Source organism: Rhopalosiphum padi, chromosome 2, assembly GCF_020882245.1.
Source record: "Rhopalosiphum padi isolate XX-2018 chromosome 2, ASM2088224v1, whole genome shotgun sequence".
NCBI classification, from domain to species: Eukaryota; Metazoa; Arthropoda; class Insecta; order Hemiptera; family Aphididae; genus Rhopalosiphum; species Rhopalosiphum padi.
In genome coordinates this window covers 84,443,438-84,465,651 of record NC_083598.1, presented here as the reverse complement: position 1 = coordinate 84,465,651, position 22,214 = coordinate 84,443,438, and the positions used below count along the sequence as shown (strand labels likewise).

The window sequence follows — 22,214 nt, the reverse complement described above, 5'->3', positions numbered from 1 at the left end:
AGAGAAAAACTGGATGAAGATTTTGACAAAATCGATTCGAAAATGAATAACTCTTTGAATAACTGTACACTTTATAGAGACTTCAAATTATTTACCAAATGTCCAAATGTATATAATTTAGGCATTTTTTTTTATATATTTAAATATTTTTATTTGCGAGTAAAACAAATTGAAAATATGAATACTTAGATACATTTACAAATGTTCATCATAAGTTAATTTATCGCAATTGAAAAATATTGAAAAAACATAGTCACGATTCTTTATTTTTAACGTTAGGTATATAATTTTCATATTTCTATGAAATTGATCAAAATCAAAAAAATATATAAATTACTATGTTAGGTATTCAAAATTCTTAAGTTTTACTGCTAACACTAGTAACACATAAAAATTATTAGAACATTAATAATTTAATATAATAAAGTATAAATATGTTTTAAAAACTAGGTATACTATTTAAAAGTAATAATTTGCAAATGATTCCATATTACTTATTAGGCATTGCTTTAGCATTAAATTATGTAAATCAATAGGTAAAATTCCTTTACTTATTTAGTTACGATTAACAAATTACTGACTCATAATTTACATTGATGTACTCCATGTATTCAACGTACGAGCAAATTACTAATTAGTGTCGAGTATCTATACGGCTCTATACATATTAAATTATATTATTAGAATAGCCTGCTGCAGTATACTATACGACTATTGTCTATTATATAATCGTGTTTGGATTGCGATGTAGAGATTTAAAACAGTCAGTCAGTCAGATCTGTATTTTGAATATAATTTTAAATCGATTTATTTATTTATGTATTATAGGTTTAATAACTTCCTTGTACGCAAATCATAATAATGTAATTGTTCAACGTATACGCGATACGCAGGTACTCCGTACTCCTGTGATCTTCAAATCTTCAATACAACTATCGAGAACAATGAATAACATAGTTACTCAAATGATATAATATATATACTAATGTATTACACATATTATATTAATGCCACAAGTTTCCACATATTATTATTATTATGGTATAATAATATTAACTATCTATGTACCATGTACGTGTCTTACTGGTTAATGGTTAGGTATACTATAAAAAAAAGTATATTATTGTGTAACAAACTAACAACTGTTGGCTATGCAGTACCTCATCAATGATCCGAGAATTTTTTATAGATTTTAGAGGAAATGCTAAAAAAATTTAATTTTATCTTAATTTTTTTAAATTGCTACGTCCTTGGTGACGCCCGTGCTACATAATAAACATCAAAACATTGTACTTAAAAACATGGCACGACACAAAAAAAAATCAATCTGATTAATAATATTATATTAGCTAAAGCAGTAAATTAAGAATTTTCGGAAAAAATGATAGAATCTTTAGTTTATAAATTTAAGAAAAATATCTATAAAGTACGGTAATGATTAGGATTTATAGGGCTACGATTTCTATGCATTTGCATGTCGTTTTCCTTAAGTTCGAATTGATTGGTTGTCAGATATGTCCGTGATTATCGATTTGGCTTATTCTCGGACTAAGCCTCTCAAAATAAATCATAGCCTCCTCAAATGGTTTTTATACCTTTATATACTCTGCAGGGAGCATAAACACAGTACAAAAATTCAAATTATAATAGCCCCCTAAAATTTAAAACTCAAATTTCGCCCACGAGTTTCAGCCAATATAAATCTATTCTTCGATCTAATCGCCGGTCGTTCACATTTGAAAATTTTAAAAAACATAAAATAATAGCATATTATTATTATAATTAACAATAACTAATATTTAATAAGTAATAATATAAACTAATAATTTAATGTTATCAATAATAATATAAACTAATATTAAAAAAAAAATTGTTTTTGCATATTTTGGTAAATAAAATGCATATATTACAATTGTTTACTGCATGGAAATCCTAGCCCTAGTGATGATCACCAATTTTCGGAACTAGAGATTCTAGGGATTCTAAAGAGTGTTTATAAAAGTGATTTTGACGTTTACATTAGTCACAATGCAATCAAGGTCACTGTGCATAATGCATATTATGTGATATGTTCCAATATAATATTTCACACTGAATTTTATTATAAACAGCAAGTCAGCAACTCAAACTCCTCTGCCACGTTTTTCCCAAAAAGGTGATCACGATCATTTCTTTAAACATTATAATTATAAAAACCAAGTTTCGCGTTAATTACATAATTTTTTAACCAAGTTTCGTTTAAATAAATTATATCATAATAATGAACATTTAATAGGGAAGTGCGTAAAAAAGGTAATAACTTTGTAAGAAGACCCCGAACATTTTGATCGAAAATATGTTGTGAATGGTTTCAAACTATATATAGTCGAAATGCGTTTAACATATCTAATTATAAAATCGGGTTCGCCCTAGTCCCTTTGATGATCTACGTAACTCAAGTTCTTAGCGCAATGATTTCATGTAATTCCTCTACCTCTAGTATAGATAGTGCGATCAGAATTTATATGAAAAGTGGTTAGTGACTGCAATTGAGATAATAACTTTTCTTCAATTTTAAAATGTCAAAATGCCTCTGCAAGAGTATGAGTATCAAATACGGCTTTAATTTGTCGAGAATAGTTTTGCCCGCGTGTTTACTCGGGCGTAGGCATTAAATTTATTGGCTTAATAATATTATCTCCGCTAATAATGGAATTAATAACATTATTCACCAGATTAAAGTAATGTACAATTATAGTCTATTTTATAGCAATACTAAATTATACAATATCACAGACCACGGTTATTTTATATGACATTACGTTAATTTACTTGTTACTTCGTTTATTAATTTATTATGGACTACTTATTCCGAACGAGAAGACGAATTATACTTGACGCATTCTCAAGTTTACTAAGCTCCGAAAATAGACTGTTTATCAACAGCTTTAATACTGGAATTTCACGTAAACTATTATTCATTATTGCAAGTCACAAAAATATTTCGAATTTCGATTTTTCAGTTTAAACATTTGGACCCACTAGCTACTCGATCACTTATTCGTCTTATGGTGATCTAATCTAACTTATTGTCATTTGTTGATTCAAAAAACAATAATAATAACATGTTTTAAATAATAAAAATAAAAACTAATTTTGTGTTGAAGGTATAGAAACATACAGAGGTTAAAAATATTTTTGCATTTTTTTATAAACCATATTTTTTTTATAAAATAATCAAATTAAACCCCAATATAGCTAATATTTTTAAAACATATTATTTTGCACAAAATATTCTTTAACCTTGAAATATGCGTGTTAAGTGCTAAAAATATGTATACAGTGTGATCACGATTCCAGGTACATGAGTTATGACAATAGATCATGTAAGCAGCTTATATAAATCATATAATTTTTTTTACAAATATAATTAATACATAATCATTACCTATAAGGCAATAAGGTTATAACAATAATAAATTAAATAGTTTATATTTCTTATTTTAAATGTTATATGTAACGCAACATATTACATACCTAATTAAAATATTTATGTTTTAAGTATTTAAATATGTGTAGATAACTTTTCAATAGATTTTAAGTCCCTAAGGTAACACACCACGGAATACCAAGTTTGGTGTGTTTCATTACGTGTTCATCACGGGGAAACTCGTATAATTAAGTAACTTCTAATAATGAGTCATTAGACATAGTGAGTCATGTATCTACAACTTTTCAAGCACACCTATACGCTATAAGGTTTATTTTTGATATTTCATCTACAATTTTCTCATCGCTGAAAGCAAATAAAACATAAACCATTTAATCTAATTAGTAAATATTGTTTTTGTAAAAGTGTTTATACCAATACTTTGATAGGCTATGTTCATCTGGTGAAATACTTGAGAGTTGAAGTGGTATAGATGTCTTGGTATTGTTTTAGAAACAAAACAATGATAGACAGTGTTACCTAATTTATCCAAAAAAGCAGTAGCTCCATTTTTCTTTACTCCATTTTTTTTTTTAACATTTTCGGTTAAAAATTTTTACAAATTGGTTACTTATTAAAAAAAAAAATACGAAATTTCATTTTCAGGGTGACAGCTGGAAGATCTTTATTTTTGACAATGTTTTAGAGATTTATTTATTTTTTATTGAAAAAAATATTGGTAAAATTAAAAATTTGTAGCTCGAACTTAATTTCAAAGTTAAAGTTTTTCATTTACCTATATTACAAACCTTAAATGTCCAATATGCTAATATGCCAAAAAATATAAATTGTAACAGAAAAACTGTCACGCAGTGCGGTAATTCATAAATAGCTATTACCTCAATATACGGGACTCAATTCTCAAATATTTATTCTCATATTATATTTTTGCACTTTGATTTTAAAACTACGATTTTAAATGGTATTTTAAAATGAAACTAAGAAATCATTAACAAATAATTTTTTTTCTACAGTTATTTATTATTGAATAAAATAATTATTAAAAAAATAAAGTAACTAAGTAATCTTTTTTTTTTTAAGTGTATTTAGACTATTGCAGCAATTTTCAAAAATGCGTTTTTGTTATAATACACTCTCAGTGTACCCAAGCAAGGTTACTCGCTCGCTCGCTCAAATAACAATAAAAAACTTAATATCCCTCGATTTTCTATGTAACACCACTTCATGTGGGTCATACTGCAGCATCAGTGGCGGATCTAAGATTTTTTTATGGTGGTTGCTATTTTGCAGTTAATAATAATAGTCCTAAAGTACTTATTTTATACAATTTGGGGGAAAAAAATTAATAATTTGGTATTTAACAACATAATTATGCAATATAAAAATTTTAAAAAATTTAACATAAATTATTTTTTTTAAATTGGCGAATTATTAGTAATTTTTAATAAAAATACGCGGAACGGTGGGTGCTTCAGCTCCAAGCATCCCCCCTCTAAATCCACCACTATATAGAATTAGTCATCAAACACAGATTAAGTGTTTCGCAGACCTTAAGCAAATAAGTCAAATGGGTCAATTGGTCATAAAGAGAAAAAAAGGCTATTTACACGATACACCTGTCCTAGATCTTAGTCATGTTTCTAAACTATAATAAAAAAAATATTATATTTTATAATTTTATTTATGAATATTAAATTGAATGTTTTAAATTTGTCAAGTACATTTTAAATTATAGCAGGTAAATTTTAAAATACATTTAAATTTATTAAAAATGTTTGTATTTTCTCAATACAAAAAAAAAAAAAAAATACCAGCTATTCTACCAGATTTTTTAAAGGCCTAATAAGCTGTGCTTAATTTGCTAATAGGTTAATCCACTATTAGGTCTAACTACTAGGTCTACTGTAACTTATACAGGGTAAAAACATGTTTTAAAACGAAAATATTTCTCAATCAATCGATCGATAAAATTACAAGAGTTATATAAATAAATATTTTATTATACATTGTATTAGTTAGGTGTATGGAAAAAAGAATAAGAGAATATTAGGTATAGGTATATATGTTTGATAAGATAAAATTACAATTTCTGCAAGTTTTCGATGCCACATTATAATATTAATCATTATTTTAGGTTTTTCTTTATGACATCACAATTTATTACACGATGGTGTTTTAAACTATGGAAACTATTGAATAACATATAAATTTGTTTGATTTAAAAAAGTTTTCAATCCAGAACGATGATTTAGGGTTTGATCACCAAATTGTAATAGTTTGATATATTGCCGAGTGTCGACCCGACCGAGTAATCTAATTGCTTATTGTATACGTTTGTAAAACAACACACGCGCGAACGGAGTTTTCTACTATGATCGAGGAAAAACTTGCCTACTTGCCTATGAATTATGATACATACAATATACTCATAAGAAATAGATAGATATTAACATATAATTTTACAATTGAGAGTTTATTTAATTAAGAAAACTATATGGTTTAGAATTTATTCTTTATAACCTTATTAATAATAGTAAAATAGTAAATACCTATTACCTACTATAAATGATAATGTAATTATTGTAATTTTTTAAAGGCAATGTATTAACATTAAATTTAAATTAACGAGTTGTACGATTGTATATTATATTATATACATTTTAAGTTCAATAATTAAAAAAAAAAGTATGAAATACACTAAAAAACTGATGTAAACGATTATGTATCTAGTATCTATATTTTCCTTATTTATTTTGTTTATTAATAAATAGTAATTTATATTTTTCTTAACATGGATGTTGTTTTTTTTGTTTTGTTCCAAATGTTTCAATATACAAAAATATAAATTAGAAATTTTTAAGTACGTCTTATCTTTGTGAACCAAGATGAAATGATTTGGTTTTGTCTCCCTATCCAGGGCTTTAAATGATCTTGTTAAATTATTATTCCAAATTATTTTAATTTGGCCATATGCCTATATCCTATAATAAATTGTTATTATTAATGTTTATTCTAATAAGTATACATTAGTCTGAATACAGAATGCAATTTGGAATAAACTAAAATTGAAATAAATATAGTTTAGAACAAAAAATATTGAGAGGATTAACAAATCGCTAATGGCATAAATAGATTGTTATAAAATGATAACAATTGGTCATTGCAACAAATATTTCTTGGAATAAATAAGTTTTGAAACAATTATTTCTCAGAAAAATTGTATAATAATTATCTACTTTAATACTTCAGTGAAAAGGGGAATAATTAAGAAAACGACATCTACGAACTGTTACCTATATTAATTTTACCTATAGTAAGTACGTTTATTTTCTCTCTATTCCGCATTTCGTTTGGAATAACTGGATCAATTTGGTCGCTTACTGCGTGCAGACGACCAGACGCGACTAAAACGGGACAAATACGTGGCTGTAGCCTTAGGGCCCGGGCCCAGCCATAGCAACCGCAGCTCCTATATTTTACCTTATTTTTAATGAAATATACAAATTATTTGTAGTGCAAATTCTTAATTTTACTTTAAAAGTCTATACATATAAAAGATTAAATTATGAACATAGGTATTAATTGAAAAATAATAAACATTTAATTTTAAATTTTACAAAATTAACCTGTTGTTGAACAATTAGTTTTTAATGAGGAAACAATTAGTTACTCTGTATTTTGTGAGTTGTGACATGATAAGATTATCTATCGACTTGTCTGCAATAATGTGAATTGAATCACACGGGCCCTTGATTCTCTCCACGGGCCACGGCCCTGACTGCATCTTGATTTTTTTAAAAACTGTTTTTTATTTTTTCTACAGAAACTCCTATTCCAGGAATCTAATGAAAGTTATTTTATAATTTATATAATTATATGTAATTATTTCACTATAGTATAAAAATATTATACTATAAGTACAACAAGACTCGTTAAAAATGGAGATGGATTCATTTTTTAAAAATTAACTTGAGATTAGTTTATATCATTTCATTATGTCTTCATGGACGAAGATCCTGCAGGCGAATAATAAGGGGACTTAGTGGCGTAACGAGGGGGGTTGAGGGGGCTTCAGCCCCCTAAAATATTAAGATAATTTAAAAATTATTTTAATTTTTAATGGTCTATGAAAATCGCTATAAAAACATTTAATTGTATATTGTCATAGAAAAATTTTGGCTACGCCATCACTGGAGGCGAGCTTAAACATTTAATAACATAAAGACACTTATGTAAAATTTTAACAGTAACAATACATACTTCCCTTGTTGGTTGTTATCTATTAAAGTAATTTATTATTATACATATTTACAGATCACGATTAAAGATAATATATTATATTAATTAATCGTGTTACACTGGGTGGCCCTGCTGTTACACACATATACATTTATTTAATTAAAAATACTAATAATATTTAATGTTTAATTTATTAAGTATTAGTATAAATAGTATAATATTAGATATAATAAATATAGTTATTAGCTACGACATTAAGATAATATTTCTTTTTTTTAGTAAAAATATATTATTTTATATTTTTATTGGTTAATTTTCTTCTCCAATTTCCTCCGACAAAATGTTGGTCATTTATGCCTTATTAATTAATTTGAGTAGTTCTATGATTCAAGTTGGATATTTATTATTTAATATAATATTCATAAGTTTGATAAATTGATTTTGTCTTAAAATAATAAATATATACATGGGTGTTATATTATCATTACTAAGAGAAACTTATTTTAAAAACCCAGGAAAGTCACTGTGCTGTATAATAAAGTAGGTGTCGCTATATATAATTATAATTGAGTAGGTCACCGAAATGAATGCGTTAAATTTTAATACAAAGGTGTACTACATAATTGCAGTATACAATGAAAAACGGTTCTGAGCGGAGACTGTGCGTTAGCCTAAATTTACCTTAAAATCTGTACCGCAAGAAATGGCAAAATACATTTTAATGGGTAATTATAGCTGGGTGATTTACCGTTATTACCACGACGATGATATCATATTGATCCTGCGCGAACCGACGATTAAATAAGTACAACTACTCGTTGTCATGGTGGCAGTGTTTCAAGGTCACCAGTATTTTATTTGCATCGCATATAATCCTATATTCCTATATCGGCTATATCTACTATATATATGAGATCATTTATTATACTATATATATACATATATTTGATATTTGATATTTAATATTTATTGATACAAACGCCAGTCAGCTTTTTACATATAAAGGTAGTTGCTATAACATTAGTATATTGTATACATAATATATCATAAATTCAATATCTATTTATTCCAAAATGTATGTAACTTGTATAGATATAAAATACAATATTATCTACTATATATATTACTATACTTTTTGATCTGTTATTCTCTTTCTAAACCATATTAATAAGACACCAGCAGAGGGTGCATTCCCTTAAATGCGTCACTGATGTTCATGGTCATTTCATCAATGTAATAATAAGGGGGCAGTAATTAATGGGAAAAGAATATGATTAAATTCATAATAATTTGTTCAAATTAATTTTTCTGTTCTTTTTTACTTATATATATACAATAGAAATAGTACATCTAACATCTATATTCTATTATAGGTAGTCTAGTTTTCCGATTAAATTACATAATTTAGAAAATTGACTATCTTAATAGTTGATAAGTTTTCTTTAAGATTTATTTGTTATGATAATTGTGTTTCTTAAACATTTTAAAATCACAAAACAACATTACACCAAACAATATTTTTGTATGCGGGTTTCCTATGAAAAAAAAAAGAGAAGAAAAAACATAATATACAATATACAGCAAAACATATTAAACTATTTACTGTATAGGTATCATAACGTCAGCGTAACACATACGCGGTATGTCGTTGCTAATTTTGCTTTTTTCATTACAATTAATGTAGTTATAAGAATTTTGAATAACTTTTTCCAGACCTTCCCGGAACCCCTACGAGTTATTCACGGAATACAGTTTAAGAAACGCTGGGTATTCCGATGTTGTCCTTATCAAAATTTAATATAATATATTAACAAAAATAATTTTAACTTGAAAGTTCATCAAGTTCACTTATTATAATAACTCATTAAAAAAAATTTACTTTATTTTAAAAATAAGTTAAAATATAGGTATTTTCTATTTAAAATAATATTCTGCTTGCTTGTTTACAAATTTTCATTTTTAACAAACATGCACTATAAGGCAATATAAAATTATGTTTGATATTTCATGCATGAATACACACATTTTTTTCACTATAGTTTTCATTTTTCTCGTCATCTACTATAATCCACCTGTGTGGTTGTGTATCGTATTACTTAGGACGATGATGCTATGGTTTTATACTCAAAACTTTGAAAGGTAGTCAAAAATATCAAAACCAGTATTTGTAAACAAAGAGATAAAAAAGTAATATAAAATAAATAGGGTAAACATTTTACGTATTAGACAATATTAAAATATTGTAGATGCCATATTAAGTTTCTTCTAAAAATATAAAATAACCTTATATTTATTAGATGTTTATCGATCATAATTCAATCATCATTAAAAGTAATAACATTAAAACATAATAATATGTTTATTAAATAATATTTAATTTATGGGCGCAGTAGCGTCCATATTGGGGAGGAACTTTTTTTTCACGTCTGCGTCTGTACACATTTTATAGCATAAAATACACAAATCCATTTTCAACTTCGAGTATGGTTTCTGGCAATTAATTGAATCTCATTAATACTTTTGGAAATAAAAATAAAAATTTCTAGTAATCTTCAAAGTAATAATAATTAGGAAAAATTATAAACATTTATAAAAATTTTATTTTTTATAGTTAAGGCTTGAAAATAATTACAAGATAACTCGTAATTAATTATTTCTGCAGAAATCTAAAAATCAAAATAATCATAATAATATTGTCAAAATTGTTCTTTTTTAATTCAATTTTGGACAAAAATGAGTAATTGAACGAAGAATAACGAAGTTAAGATTAACAAGTTAAGTAATTAAAATTCATTATTTTGTTGTTAACTTATTAAAAGATATTATTATTCATGGGTATTTGAAATGTTAATATACCTTTATTATTATATTTTACTATACATATCTAATAGTCACAATATTATTTTCAAAATAGGGATTTGAATGTTTTTTTACAGAATGTTTCTTTGTCTTTGCCAGACGTATCGAATAATCTAGTAAAGCAATAATTCTTAAAACAGATTTAAGTTTCTCTTCAAGTTTACTTGGTATCAGCTTTCCCACATTTTTAATTTTGTTGCATTAAAAGTCTTAAAAAGTTATATAAAAATTGAAAAATAGTCATATTTAAAATATAATAAAACAATTGAAATGTGGGTAAGTAGATTTAACGAAAATTTTTTTAAAACTTTTTTTAGAATTATTGTAGTTTCACTATATCAATCGGTACATTTGGCAAAGTATATGTCTAAATTTCTAAACTCCACGTGTGTTAGAAAAACACTGAAACGGTTAAGGTATAGCCTATTGGCTATTTATAGTACATAGCCATGAACCTATGTCCTATGTACATGTAACCATTCTATAGTAAGTCTCAAAGTCTGTGTATTGAGTTAAAAATGATAATATATGCTTTATAATAATTGATATTGTAATAAATGCTATTTTCAGATAAATTAATTCTACCTATGAGTATTCATAGTACCTATTAAACAATAGTGAAATAAACGCTTATTATTGTTATAACATATAAAAATTCTTAGTCATAATAATAATGTATAATGTAGGCTGGTAAGCGAATCCTCTGCTTAGCGAATCGTTTTTTGTATACAATAATTGATCAATCATTGAATTAAAATTTAACTTGTCCGTTACAGTAGGTAATTTACTCAATGAAAAGTTACATTCGACAAATTGTACAATAGAGAACTAGAGCACTACAGTGGTTACTTGTCCTACCGCGGGCTACCTACTTGACAACTTTTTATTAATATGGATTTATTTTTCTATTTTTCTGTAGTCCACACGAATGAAAAATTTTAATGGTGTAGTTTATAGAAGGAAAAATTCTTACAAGTTACACATTTGGCCTTTAAACAATAGTTGGTTAATCCGACACGGCGAAACTAGATATAAGCGAATTGTTAAAATAAACGAGTATGACATCTATTATGATACTATATAAATATTTTTTTTTTTGTTTAACTTAATTCTTTATTTAGCAATCTGTTAAAAAATTTGAACAATAAGCTTAATTTAGATAATAATACATAGAACAGGAATAACTGAGTGAAGAGACCTCCCTTTGGAGGTACTTCGTCAAGATAGATATAAATAAATGAATAAGCTTTCTTTTAAAAACTACAAATAAGGTGATTAAATTTAAAATAATAGTAAATAGACTTGTTCACAAAAATATTTTACAGTTAAAAATTATATACATTTTCAAAGCCATGTATTATTTAATATCTTAACATGGCAAATTAATACATCTTTATTATATGTTTATATATTTATATTAACCGTTACAAAACAAAATTAACTTTGCAATAAAAAATTATTTGTTTTGTATAATACAGTGACTTAAATTATTTTATGATGTTTGGCAAGACTAGATAAGACAGAGAAGTATTTAAAAACAATAATCAATATCAAACTTAATTTTTTAGATTTCTGAGTGGAGCGATGAATGTATTGATTTTACAATGTGTGTGTATGTTTTTTTTATGTACCTATATAAACATTATAAACACGAAAAGTAGTTGAAAAAATACTTTACTATTTAACTTTTCGGATGGCTTCTGATAGAAAGTTAAATCTAGTTTGTACCTTAGAGAGATAAATACAGGGAATTTTTAAAATAACTGAGAAAAACAAACAAAACATTAAAGAAAACAGACATTTTTATACAAAACCAAATTTCGATAAAATCAATTTTTTTATTTAATTTGAAATCAAATAATCATATAGATACTTGAAATTTTTGCAAAATTTCAAATATATGGTCATAATATATTTTTATAAACACTTAATTTTAGAATTTTGATGAAATTCGTAAAAATTCGAAAAATTAAAACAAGTTAGTAGTACGAAGTTCATAAAATTTGTATGTCAAGATTTGTAAATTTAATACACGATTTTTCATAAATTGTTCAACCTATTATAAAAAAAAAGAATTTATCGGAAATTCAAATTAAATTTTATTTGTTTGAAGTTTAAATGTTTACATCAGACATTCGTCTATAAAATAATTATTTCTTTTCATAGGTTTTGATATTTTGTCGTAATTCTAAACATACAATCGTAGATATTTGAATTTGTCACCAAATGTTTATAATGTGTATTATTTCCTACACTATTTTCAAAACATTTTGATTCTTTAAGAGCTATACCTATACGTTTAATTTATTTTTAGCTTATTTTTATAAATGCCGATGAAAATCTTTCGCACAGTCAAGAGACAAGAAGTGAAATTTTAATACAAGAACTCGCATAAGTTTGTCTTATAGTTATATAAAAATATTTAAATACGTGGGCACAATTTTATTTTTATAAGTCTTGAACGAATTTTATAATTTTATATTTAAACCGAGAACAACGCGATACAAAAATATTGGGAACACGCTTGATCGCTTGATGTGATTAGACAAAGGTGTCGCTTTCCAGACTACTAAATAGATTTTAGTGTTCTATGTATTATGTAAACTATCAGTAAATGCAAACTTCTAATTATGACGGACAACTCTTGTCTGTTTAATAAATTAATATCAATCATAGAAAAATATTGTAAGCATCGAGGTTGAAAAACAATCTTATTTTTCTATTTCGGTTATTGTTATTAATTGATCGCGTATTTAAAGTTCAAATGGAGAATCATTTAATTTTTTTTTAATAAACACTATATTAGAAGGAATTTCAATAATAAAACGTTTGAAAAAAAACAAATATTGTTTATTTCGATTTTCTTACCATCGATAAACACAATAATATACTCCTTCTTAAGCAATAAACATAATGATATTATGCTTATACGCTACATTGTAGTAAAAAACAGTAAATACTAAAGTTTGGCAGAAATATAAAATATGTTGTTGTTAGGTGTTAAGAAAATTGTTTAGTTATAAATGTTTCAATATTATAAAAGTCATAAATTTTTACTCGTAACGAGTGATACGGCTCTCAACTACGCATAAACAATGGTGATTAGAACGCGGATTCGAATTATTATGATTATTTCCTCGCGAAAACCCATTCGCTCAATTCGGAGACGGGACAAAACAAAACGTATCGTTATCACGGGCGGCAGACGATTTTGAGAACCAATTGTGCGGAGTGACGTCAAAAGGCCTAGTAGCGTTATCTCTTGATGTCCAATCAAACGTGGATATCACATCAACACACTCGCACGCACACACACACACACACACACACGTCTGGCGCACACGCTCACACATACCCACACATACCCACGACTGATCAGTCGACTCGTACACACTCGCACGCGCGCCCATTCCCATACACACGAGAGAGCGCGTTCAGAGTAGCGCGCGCGCGCACTCACACACACACACACACGCACGCCCGGACACACACACACACACGACACGCAGACTCGCAGTACACACACGACACACAGTACGCACACTCACACACACGTTCACAGACGCGCAAATTGGCTTTTGAGCAGCTTACGTCTTGTGCGCTGCGAGCTTTTCGTCATACTACCTTTACACAAGTGAGTGCCACCGTTACTGGTGCGACGGTCAACAGTAATTCTGCGTACCGTACCGCGTCCCAAAATGTATTTTTCTCCCTAACGGTGTACGTTGACTTGCCCACAGGGTGCTGTGGATATTATGTCATCCGACAATGCTGTCGGCGGTGGCCAGTCAAACCCGGAGATGGTCAGGGGACAAATATTTGACGTCGGTCCGAGGTACACAAATCTGTCGTACATCGGCGAGGGAGCTTACGGAATGGTCGTGTAAGTACAAGTCAACGGTGTCTAGCCAACTTTAAAGTGCCCGTCGAAATCTGACATTCTTCTTGTGAATACGTCCTGTTCTGTTTTTGAGTTGAACACATATTAATGTTGTTGAAATCGTCTCAAATGTATAGACTTTTACGTTGTACCTAATTAATCCGGAATTAGAATATTTACTTTTAATTTATTTAAAATAGGTATTTGATAAGGAGATTATTAAAAAACACGTATTATTATTATTATTATTATTTATTTATGTAGTTATCTGTTACTCACAAGTTTTATTCATAGTAAAAAGTCATTGTTTACTAACACAAAACTAAGAAAAACTTTTGTCACCCATTTATTTTTACACCCCCCTTCCTCCACTCAAAAAAGTTAGTTTAATATGAATACCTTTAGTATTCTAATCATCTGATTATATTTTACATTGTTTGATCAAATCCATTCAGTTTTTTTATTTTTCTTAGGTATGTCTGGAGTAAGTATTTAATATTTTAGTGCTTAAAGGAATAAAATAATCTTGGTGTATCTACTTACTGCCTTGATCACTATACTTAATATTTGGCCTAAATAGCGTTAATAAATAATTTAATTTATGTAATTTAAATTTATTATTCGAGTTTCAAGAATAATATGTTTGTTTTATAATTATGTATTGATCGTTCTTAAGTTTAATAATATAACAATATCTTATTAATAAGAATACATTCTTGTAGGCAATTTTTTTTTTTTAATTGAATATCCAGTATACTTATATATTTTATTTGAATATTTAAATGTTGAAAGTAATTTAAAAATATTTCCTTTATATGCTGTATGAGTACATAATTTAAATATAAAATTATAATAATAATAAGGTTTAATATAACTTGCTATAAATAATATACTATAAAAATTATTTTGTTTGGCTAAATCTCTGCAATTTCCAAACATTTTTGTTTCATAGTTTCATACCTTTCTAAAATAAAAATATTTTTTGTACCTCTATCAATCTTATCTATAAATAAATTAATATTACAAACAATATTATAGTCATTGGATAATTGGCATAACAATTAATGTGGTTATTGGTAGAAAATTAAGTTAAGAACTCTTTGTTTAAGTAAAATATTTCCAATGCTTTTCAAAATAATATAAGAGACAAAAAAATACACATAATCAGTTTATGACAAAATATATTATACACTTTAGCTGTAGTTTAAAAATTAAAACTAATATTAAAAATGTTCATCAAACATTTGTATTAATATTTTTTAATATAACACCATTTTAAACACAGTCTTTGCTCAAAAAATTTTTTAAGCAATGATTTATCATTGAATTCAAATTTGATAAATCTATTACAGTGACTCATTCAATTATGAAGTATATTTTAAATCTATACAGCAAAGCAATTGTTTTTTTATTTATCATAATCTAATCTTGTAATTACGATAATTCATTGTAAAAAGCTTAGTAAGCAAATTATATGTAATATAGCGATAATAACTTACTGTGTTGATGCTTTATATAACTTTATTATACATTTTATATTGCTTAATATTTAGTTAATATAGTAAAAATAAATCCATATTTTTATTTTTGTTGAAATTATGTTGACATGCTTATCTACAACATTAGTTTTAAAAGTTAAATTACATTTTTTTTTTTATAAAAAACCAATATATTTAACTTTTTAATACTTTTTTGATATATTACATTTTGATGAAAAATAAAAAAACTTCAAATTTGTCTCTTTCTATTTTCTGCGTTTCTTGTAGTTTTAATTGTATTAGGCCATCTATCTACAAGGTAGTTGAGTGATAAATTATGATGTTAATTAAAAATTAATAAATTGCCTAAGAATTGATTGATTTACAACAATTTATTAAAATAAAAGTCAATTTCCAGTTATTTTTGGACAGACATTCTAGTCATTTTTATGTCTCGACCAAAACAAAAGTTTATTGTTAAATTGTCAACCTGCTATGATCAATAAATAAACTCTGCACTAATTGTCTTTCATATTATTTAACACTGGTAATGGAGTTCATCCATAATTAAACATTTCAGCATTTCTGAATTTATAAATTGCTAAAATGAGTAAATAAACTGAATATTTCAATTCAACAATAAATATTATTTTGAATAGTGAAATATTTTGATGATAACAATTTTCTATGTTAACATTATTTTTTCAAATACAATTGTAGTTTTATTTATTTTATGATTGAAATATTAAGATTTTTGTTTATAATTAGGATTCATTTTTTACCTGAAATATCTTAATATATTGTAATTATAAATTTATAATTAATTAATTTTACAGGTCGGCTTTTGACAATGAAACAAATTGTAAAGTAGCCATAAAGAAAATCTCACCATTTGAACATCAAACATATTGTCAACGAACATTGCGTGAAATTAAAATATTAACTCGATTTAAACATGAAAATGTTAGTATAATAAATTATTTTATTAAGAATATTACTAATTTAAATATATTATTATTAATTTGTTTATATTTATAGATAATTGATATAAGAAATATCTTACGAGCGGAAACTATTGAACAAATGAAAGACGTATACATTGTTCAATGCTTGATGGAGACTGATTTGTATAAGCTTTTAAAAACTCAGGTGAATTAAAATAATATATATTATTTTTAATTGTATTTGTTATACTATAGAAATTAAAATTTTTGAGTTGTTAAAAAAAAACCATTTATTTTTTTATTCTTTAAGAAAGATATTTAATTATTTGTCTTTGATATATTACAGAGACTGAGCAATGATCATATTTGTTATTTCCTTTATCAAATTCTTCGAGGGCTTAAATATATACATTCAGCAAATGTCCTCCACCGTGATCTCAAACCTAGCAATCTGCTTCTCAACACAACGTGTGATCTCAAAGTACATATGATTTATTTTGAATATTTGATTATCTAAAAATGTTTTGTGTTATATTAATATATTATTTTATGATCTTTAATGCGTGGTTTAAAATTATTGTATTCAAAGTTTTTTGGGATAATATATACAACTATTTATTTTTTAGATATGTGATTTTGGCCTTGCAAGAGTTGCAGACCCCGATCATGATCACACTGGATTTCTTACAGAATATGTAGCCACAAGGTGGTATCGTGCTCCTGAAATTATGTTGAATTCAAAAGTAAAAATTTATTTTAATTAATAAACTATAAACAGTAAAACAATTTTAATTATTAATTATTTTTCAGGGTTATACAAAATCAATTGATATGTGGTCAGTTGGTTGTATTTTAGCTGAAATGCTTTCCAACAGACCAATATTTCCTGGTAAACATTACTTAGACCAGTTAAATCATATATTGGGAATACTTGGTTCACCAACTGCAGTAGATTTGTTGTGTATTATTAATGATAAAGTATGTACTTAACTTCCAACTATTGTTTAATTCTCAAATAATTGTTGAAATATGTTTTTTATAGGCTCGGAGTTATTTACAATCATTGCCCTTCAAACCAAAAATAGCATTTTCAAAACTTTACCCAACAGCTGATCCAAAAGCTTTGGACTTACTTGATAAAATGCTGACATTCAACCCTCATAATAGAATCACAGTTGAAGAGGCTCTGGCACATCCGTATCTTGAACAGTATTATGACCCTGCTGATGAGGTATGAAATATTTATTTATACATTATGTTCTTTGTTAAAATGAAACATATTGATCTATGTTGTCATATATCAACTAGGTATTAGGTATGTAGCAAAACCTCTAGTTGAAATTAAAATGTTGTCTGACTAATAGGCAAATGACTTTATCTGCTGTAGCAATAGATTAGTAATAATAAGTAAAAACAAAAAAATTTCAAATTAGCTAGCCCATTCTGGTTGTTCTTGCTATAACCATTATTGAATTATTAATTTTTTTTTTAGATCAGTGGGTCCATCCCGCAGCCCACTTGTGCTTGCAACGTTAAACTGGGCCATGGGCCATTTAATATTAACATTTCTAGCATTTATATTTAAAGTAATATTATTATATACCTAATAATATTACATATATTATGTACATATGTGTATATAGGTGTGCTATTAGTGGACCTCAAAGATTTTTTTACAAAATTGGTAGTCCATACAACTAAAAAGGTTGGGAATGCTGTTTTAGATGTATCTGTGATCTGTCGTCTTAAATATTTAATTTATAGATATAATATTACTATATGAATGTATCAGCCATTTCTGAATAATACGAATGGATATATTAGGCAAACAAGTGCATACGTCCGTTTGAATTAACAATAAGTCCCAATAATTGTGATTAAATAATAATTGATGTTCTATATAAATGTGCATGTAAATAAAATAAGATTCAATTTATCTAGAATATTATCTAAGGCATCATATAGGCTTTTATTGATATATTTATTTTAAAATAATTTGTGAATATTTTAAAGTTTTTAATATTTTTAATAGCTATAACTCACTTTAATATTAAAATATTGATAAAAGCTTATATAGTGTCCTAGATAATATTCTTATCTTTAAATTTGATAATAGGTAAATTGACTCTAATATTAAAATTAACAGCATAAAACGGATTCTGCTGAATGCAAATTTGCCATGCTGTATGTAAGACGAACACAACACATGTGTGTCCTTCTAATAATTATTATTTAATGCAATTTTTTAGAATAATTTTGGATTTTCTCATATTACTTGTTTTTAAGATAATTAAATCTCCTCGATAATTGATCAATAGCAATTGGCTAAATTTTGATGTATGTCTTTTAGATCAATATTTCTCACCTTGGTAGTTGCCAATTCATTACATGATGTAAACATTTATAATTTAAACTTTTTTTTTAAATACATTTAAAATACTATATTTTGAATTTTTAATATAATGAAATTATCAAAAAATTCATTATTTTAATACAATAATAATCATAATAGTTTGTAACAACTTTTTAATGCTAATATTATAAAAAAGTTAATAATTTTGGTGACATTACAGGAAATCATGATTTCAATTAGGTTGAGAACCACCATTGCTCATTATTATTATGAAAATATATTTATTTGTTTGTACCTTTTACAGCCTGTTGCAGAAGAACCATTTAGATTTGCTACAGAGTTAGATGATCTACCCAGAGAAACTTTAAAACAAATGATCTTTGCGGAAACAGTGAATTTCAAACAAAATGTGTAGGCAAAGTATGGATATTATATGTTTTTAATTCCTTACAGTGCTTAACTCTTATTCTTCTAAAATTTGAACTTATATTGCATTTCAATGTTTAATACATTTCTCGCTTCTTTACAGTTCTTTATAATATATAATCCTATCTTGAGTCTAAAATATTCATCTTAGTATTAAGTACGACTTATTATATAGTTAAATTGTATGTATGTATTATTATTATAAATTTAATATTTAATTTATATTATTTGATATTAATCAAATTTGTTGTTACATAATCAGATATTAGCCTTATAAAGTATTTGCCCCAAAGCGTATTTTCCTTTTGAGTGACAAAAATGAAATATTGTTAGTTTTGAAATATTTAATATTACTAATGTGATCGTTTAAAGTCTATCACTGCATTATGATAAAGAAATATTTAGCTAGAATTTAAATAGTGTACATTTTTTTGTTCCCATCCGGCCATTTCCCTCATTCCCTGTCATTTGTGATAATATTCATGGTACTTATACAGTATATTTATTAATATTTTATTAGATGTTGTTTAGAAATTAAATCAATGTAAACATCACGGGATGTAAAATTGTGTTGTTAGTTAAATTAAGAAGTAAATGATTAAAACATATTGATATTATTACACACATTTTAAAGTTTAAATTTCAATATTTTCTTTAATTATTTCACAAAAAAAAAAAAAATTGTGCTATTAATTTACCGTAAGTGACCTATTTTTGAAAATAAAGTCGATTAAACATTTAATAAAGTTCAATTGAGTGATTACGTTCCTTTGAAACCAACTTGTAAATAATTTTTGCTATTGTCTAATATATAAGTATATTTATTTTTATTAATTCATTATATCTTCCAAGCTTAATTCTTGTAAATTATTAAAATACTTTACCGTTTTCACGTATCTATTAGTTTTGCTCATTGTTTTGTTGTTATTTAACGACAACATTTATCGTATTTTTTAATGAATATTCTTATAAACTGCAATTTAATTTTGAAAATGAAACATTCAGTAAAATATGTGATAGTATAATTATTTGTTATGTATCACTATTAAAAAATATTATTCAGTCAAGAGAACAAAATTATAATATCATAATATATATAATATACAGGAAGTTACAGAAAGAACTGACAGATGTAATTTACTAACTATGTAGATTGTAGGTAATAACTTTTATTCTTATCAATTTTTTTTTATGAAAATTATTTTAATTTAGATATATTGTAAAATAATTATTAATTATTTACAAAAAAAAAAAATAATGTTATATTGATTAGAAAAAAATTGATTACATGATTAATTATATTTATCATCTATTCTGTTACACCTGTATATATTTAGTGACCAAATTGTATTTTGACGATTCGAACTGATTATTTTAATGTGTTCTCAGAGGCCTATCATTTTATATATTTATTTGTTTATTATTATTAATTGAATAAAAATTTCTAGATAACTTTTGTTATATGTGTTAGAGCTTACAAATGGTATTCAATTTATATTGTTAATTAAATATACAAATGAATGTTAAAACTGATTTAATTGCAAATTATTACTTTTTATTGCAATTTGAATATAAACTATTCTTATTTAATCTGTTTTGTAATATTCTATTAAACACAAATATTGTTTAAAATAATTATTTTACTCCTCTGGTTTAAGCCAAGGTTAAAATTTAATTTAAAAATTAAGTACAAAGCCGGACAATTAAGAAAAACCAAAGTATTACACTTTCATAAAATGTTTCTAATAAATGTTTGTAGTATTTATTCTTCTTAAGTAAAATAATTGTACACATACAAATTATTAGTTCAAATGCTAAAATATTAATTATTTTTATTCCTTTATTACTCCATTAATATAAATTAAAAACCTTACAATATTTTGTACTTGTTAACATAAATTATTATTATTATGAATTTATACAAAAAAATTAAATGAGCTGGCAAATTTTGGTTTTTTGTTAAACTTCTACCATTTCATCATCATTAAAAAATCAAAAGAAAATTATTTGAAAAATTTTTCATTATATGTGTGTCTATATTTTTTACTTAAACTATATTCAAATTTATTAGAAATAATAGCAATAAAAATAGTTTTAAGTAACCATAATTTTCATTTATATTGTTCGTGTTTATATGTGAGTGCAAATATTTTACTATCAAACGAGCACAATATAACCATTATTAATATAAAAATTTACATTTATAATTAGCAACTAGTAAAAAAAAAAAAGAAGAATTTACCTTTATTCAAATAAATTTAATCAATTGAATTGGTTACGATATTATGTGCTCTTTTGTTTTTTAACTACATATTATTATACAATAATTGTGTTTAATTTATTATAATGTAAATTATTAAAATAATATCGCATTTACATTATTTATAATAATCATTATTCCATTAATTTTATTTATTGTTCGCTTTTTCAAACTTTATTGTTGTTATAAAATTGATACTTGAATGATTGTTGAGTAACATGTGGAGGAGTAAAATATGTATTATATATTTTTGTCATTACATATTAACAGTATATTTGGCAATAATATTTTACCTATGTTTGTGTAATTTGTATTTATTAAATTAAATATACTGACGAATGACAA

General features: G+C 25.5%; 1 protein-coding gene across 1 annotated transcript; it reads left to right on the top strand.

Moving 5' to 3' along the window:
• The first annotated feature begins 13,913 nt into the window (after positions 1 to 13,913).
• Positions 13,914 to 22,214, top strand: LOC132920490 (mitogen-activated protein kinase 1). Its single transcript, XM_060982919.1, has 9 exons — positions 13,914 to 14,162; positions 14,269 to 14,411; positions 16,723 to 16,849; positions 16,925 to 17,035; positions 17,177 to 17,311; positions 17,457 to 17,573; positions 17,641 to 17,808; positions 17,873 to 18,061; positions 19,488 to 22,214. The coding sequence occupies exons 2-9, from the start codon at positions 14,284 to 14,286 to the stop codon at positions 19,596 to 19,598; spliced, it is 1,086 nt and encodes a 361-aa protein (XP_060838902.1). The 5' UTR covers positions 13,914 to 14,162; positions 14,269 to 14,283; the 3' UTR covers positions 19,599 to 22,214.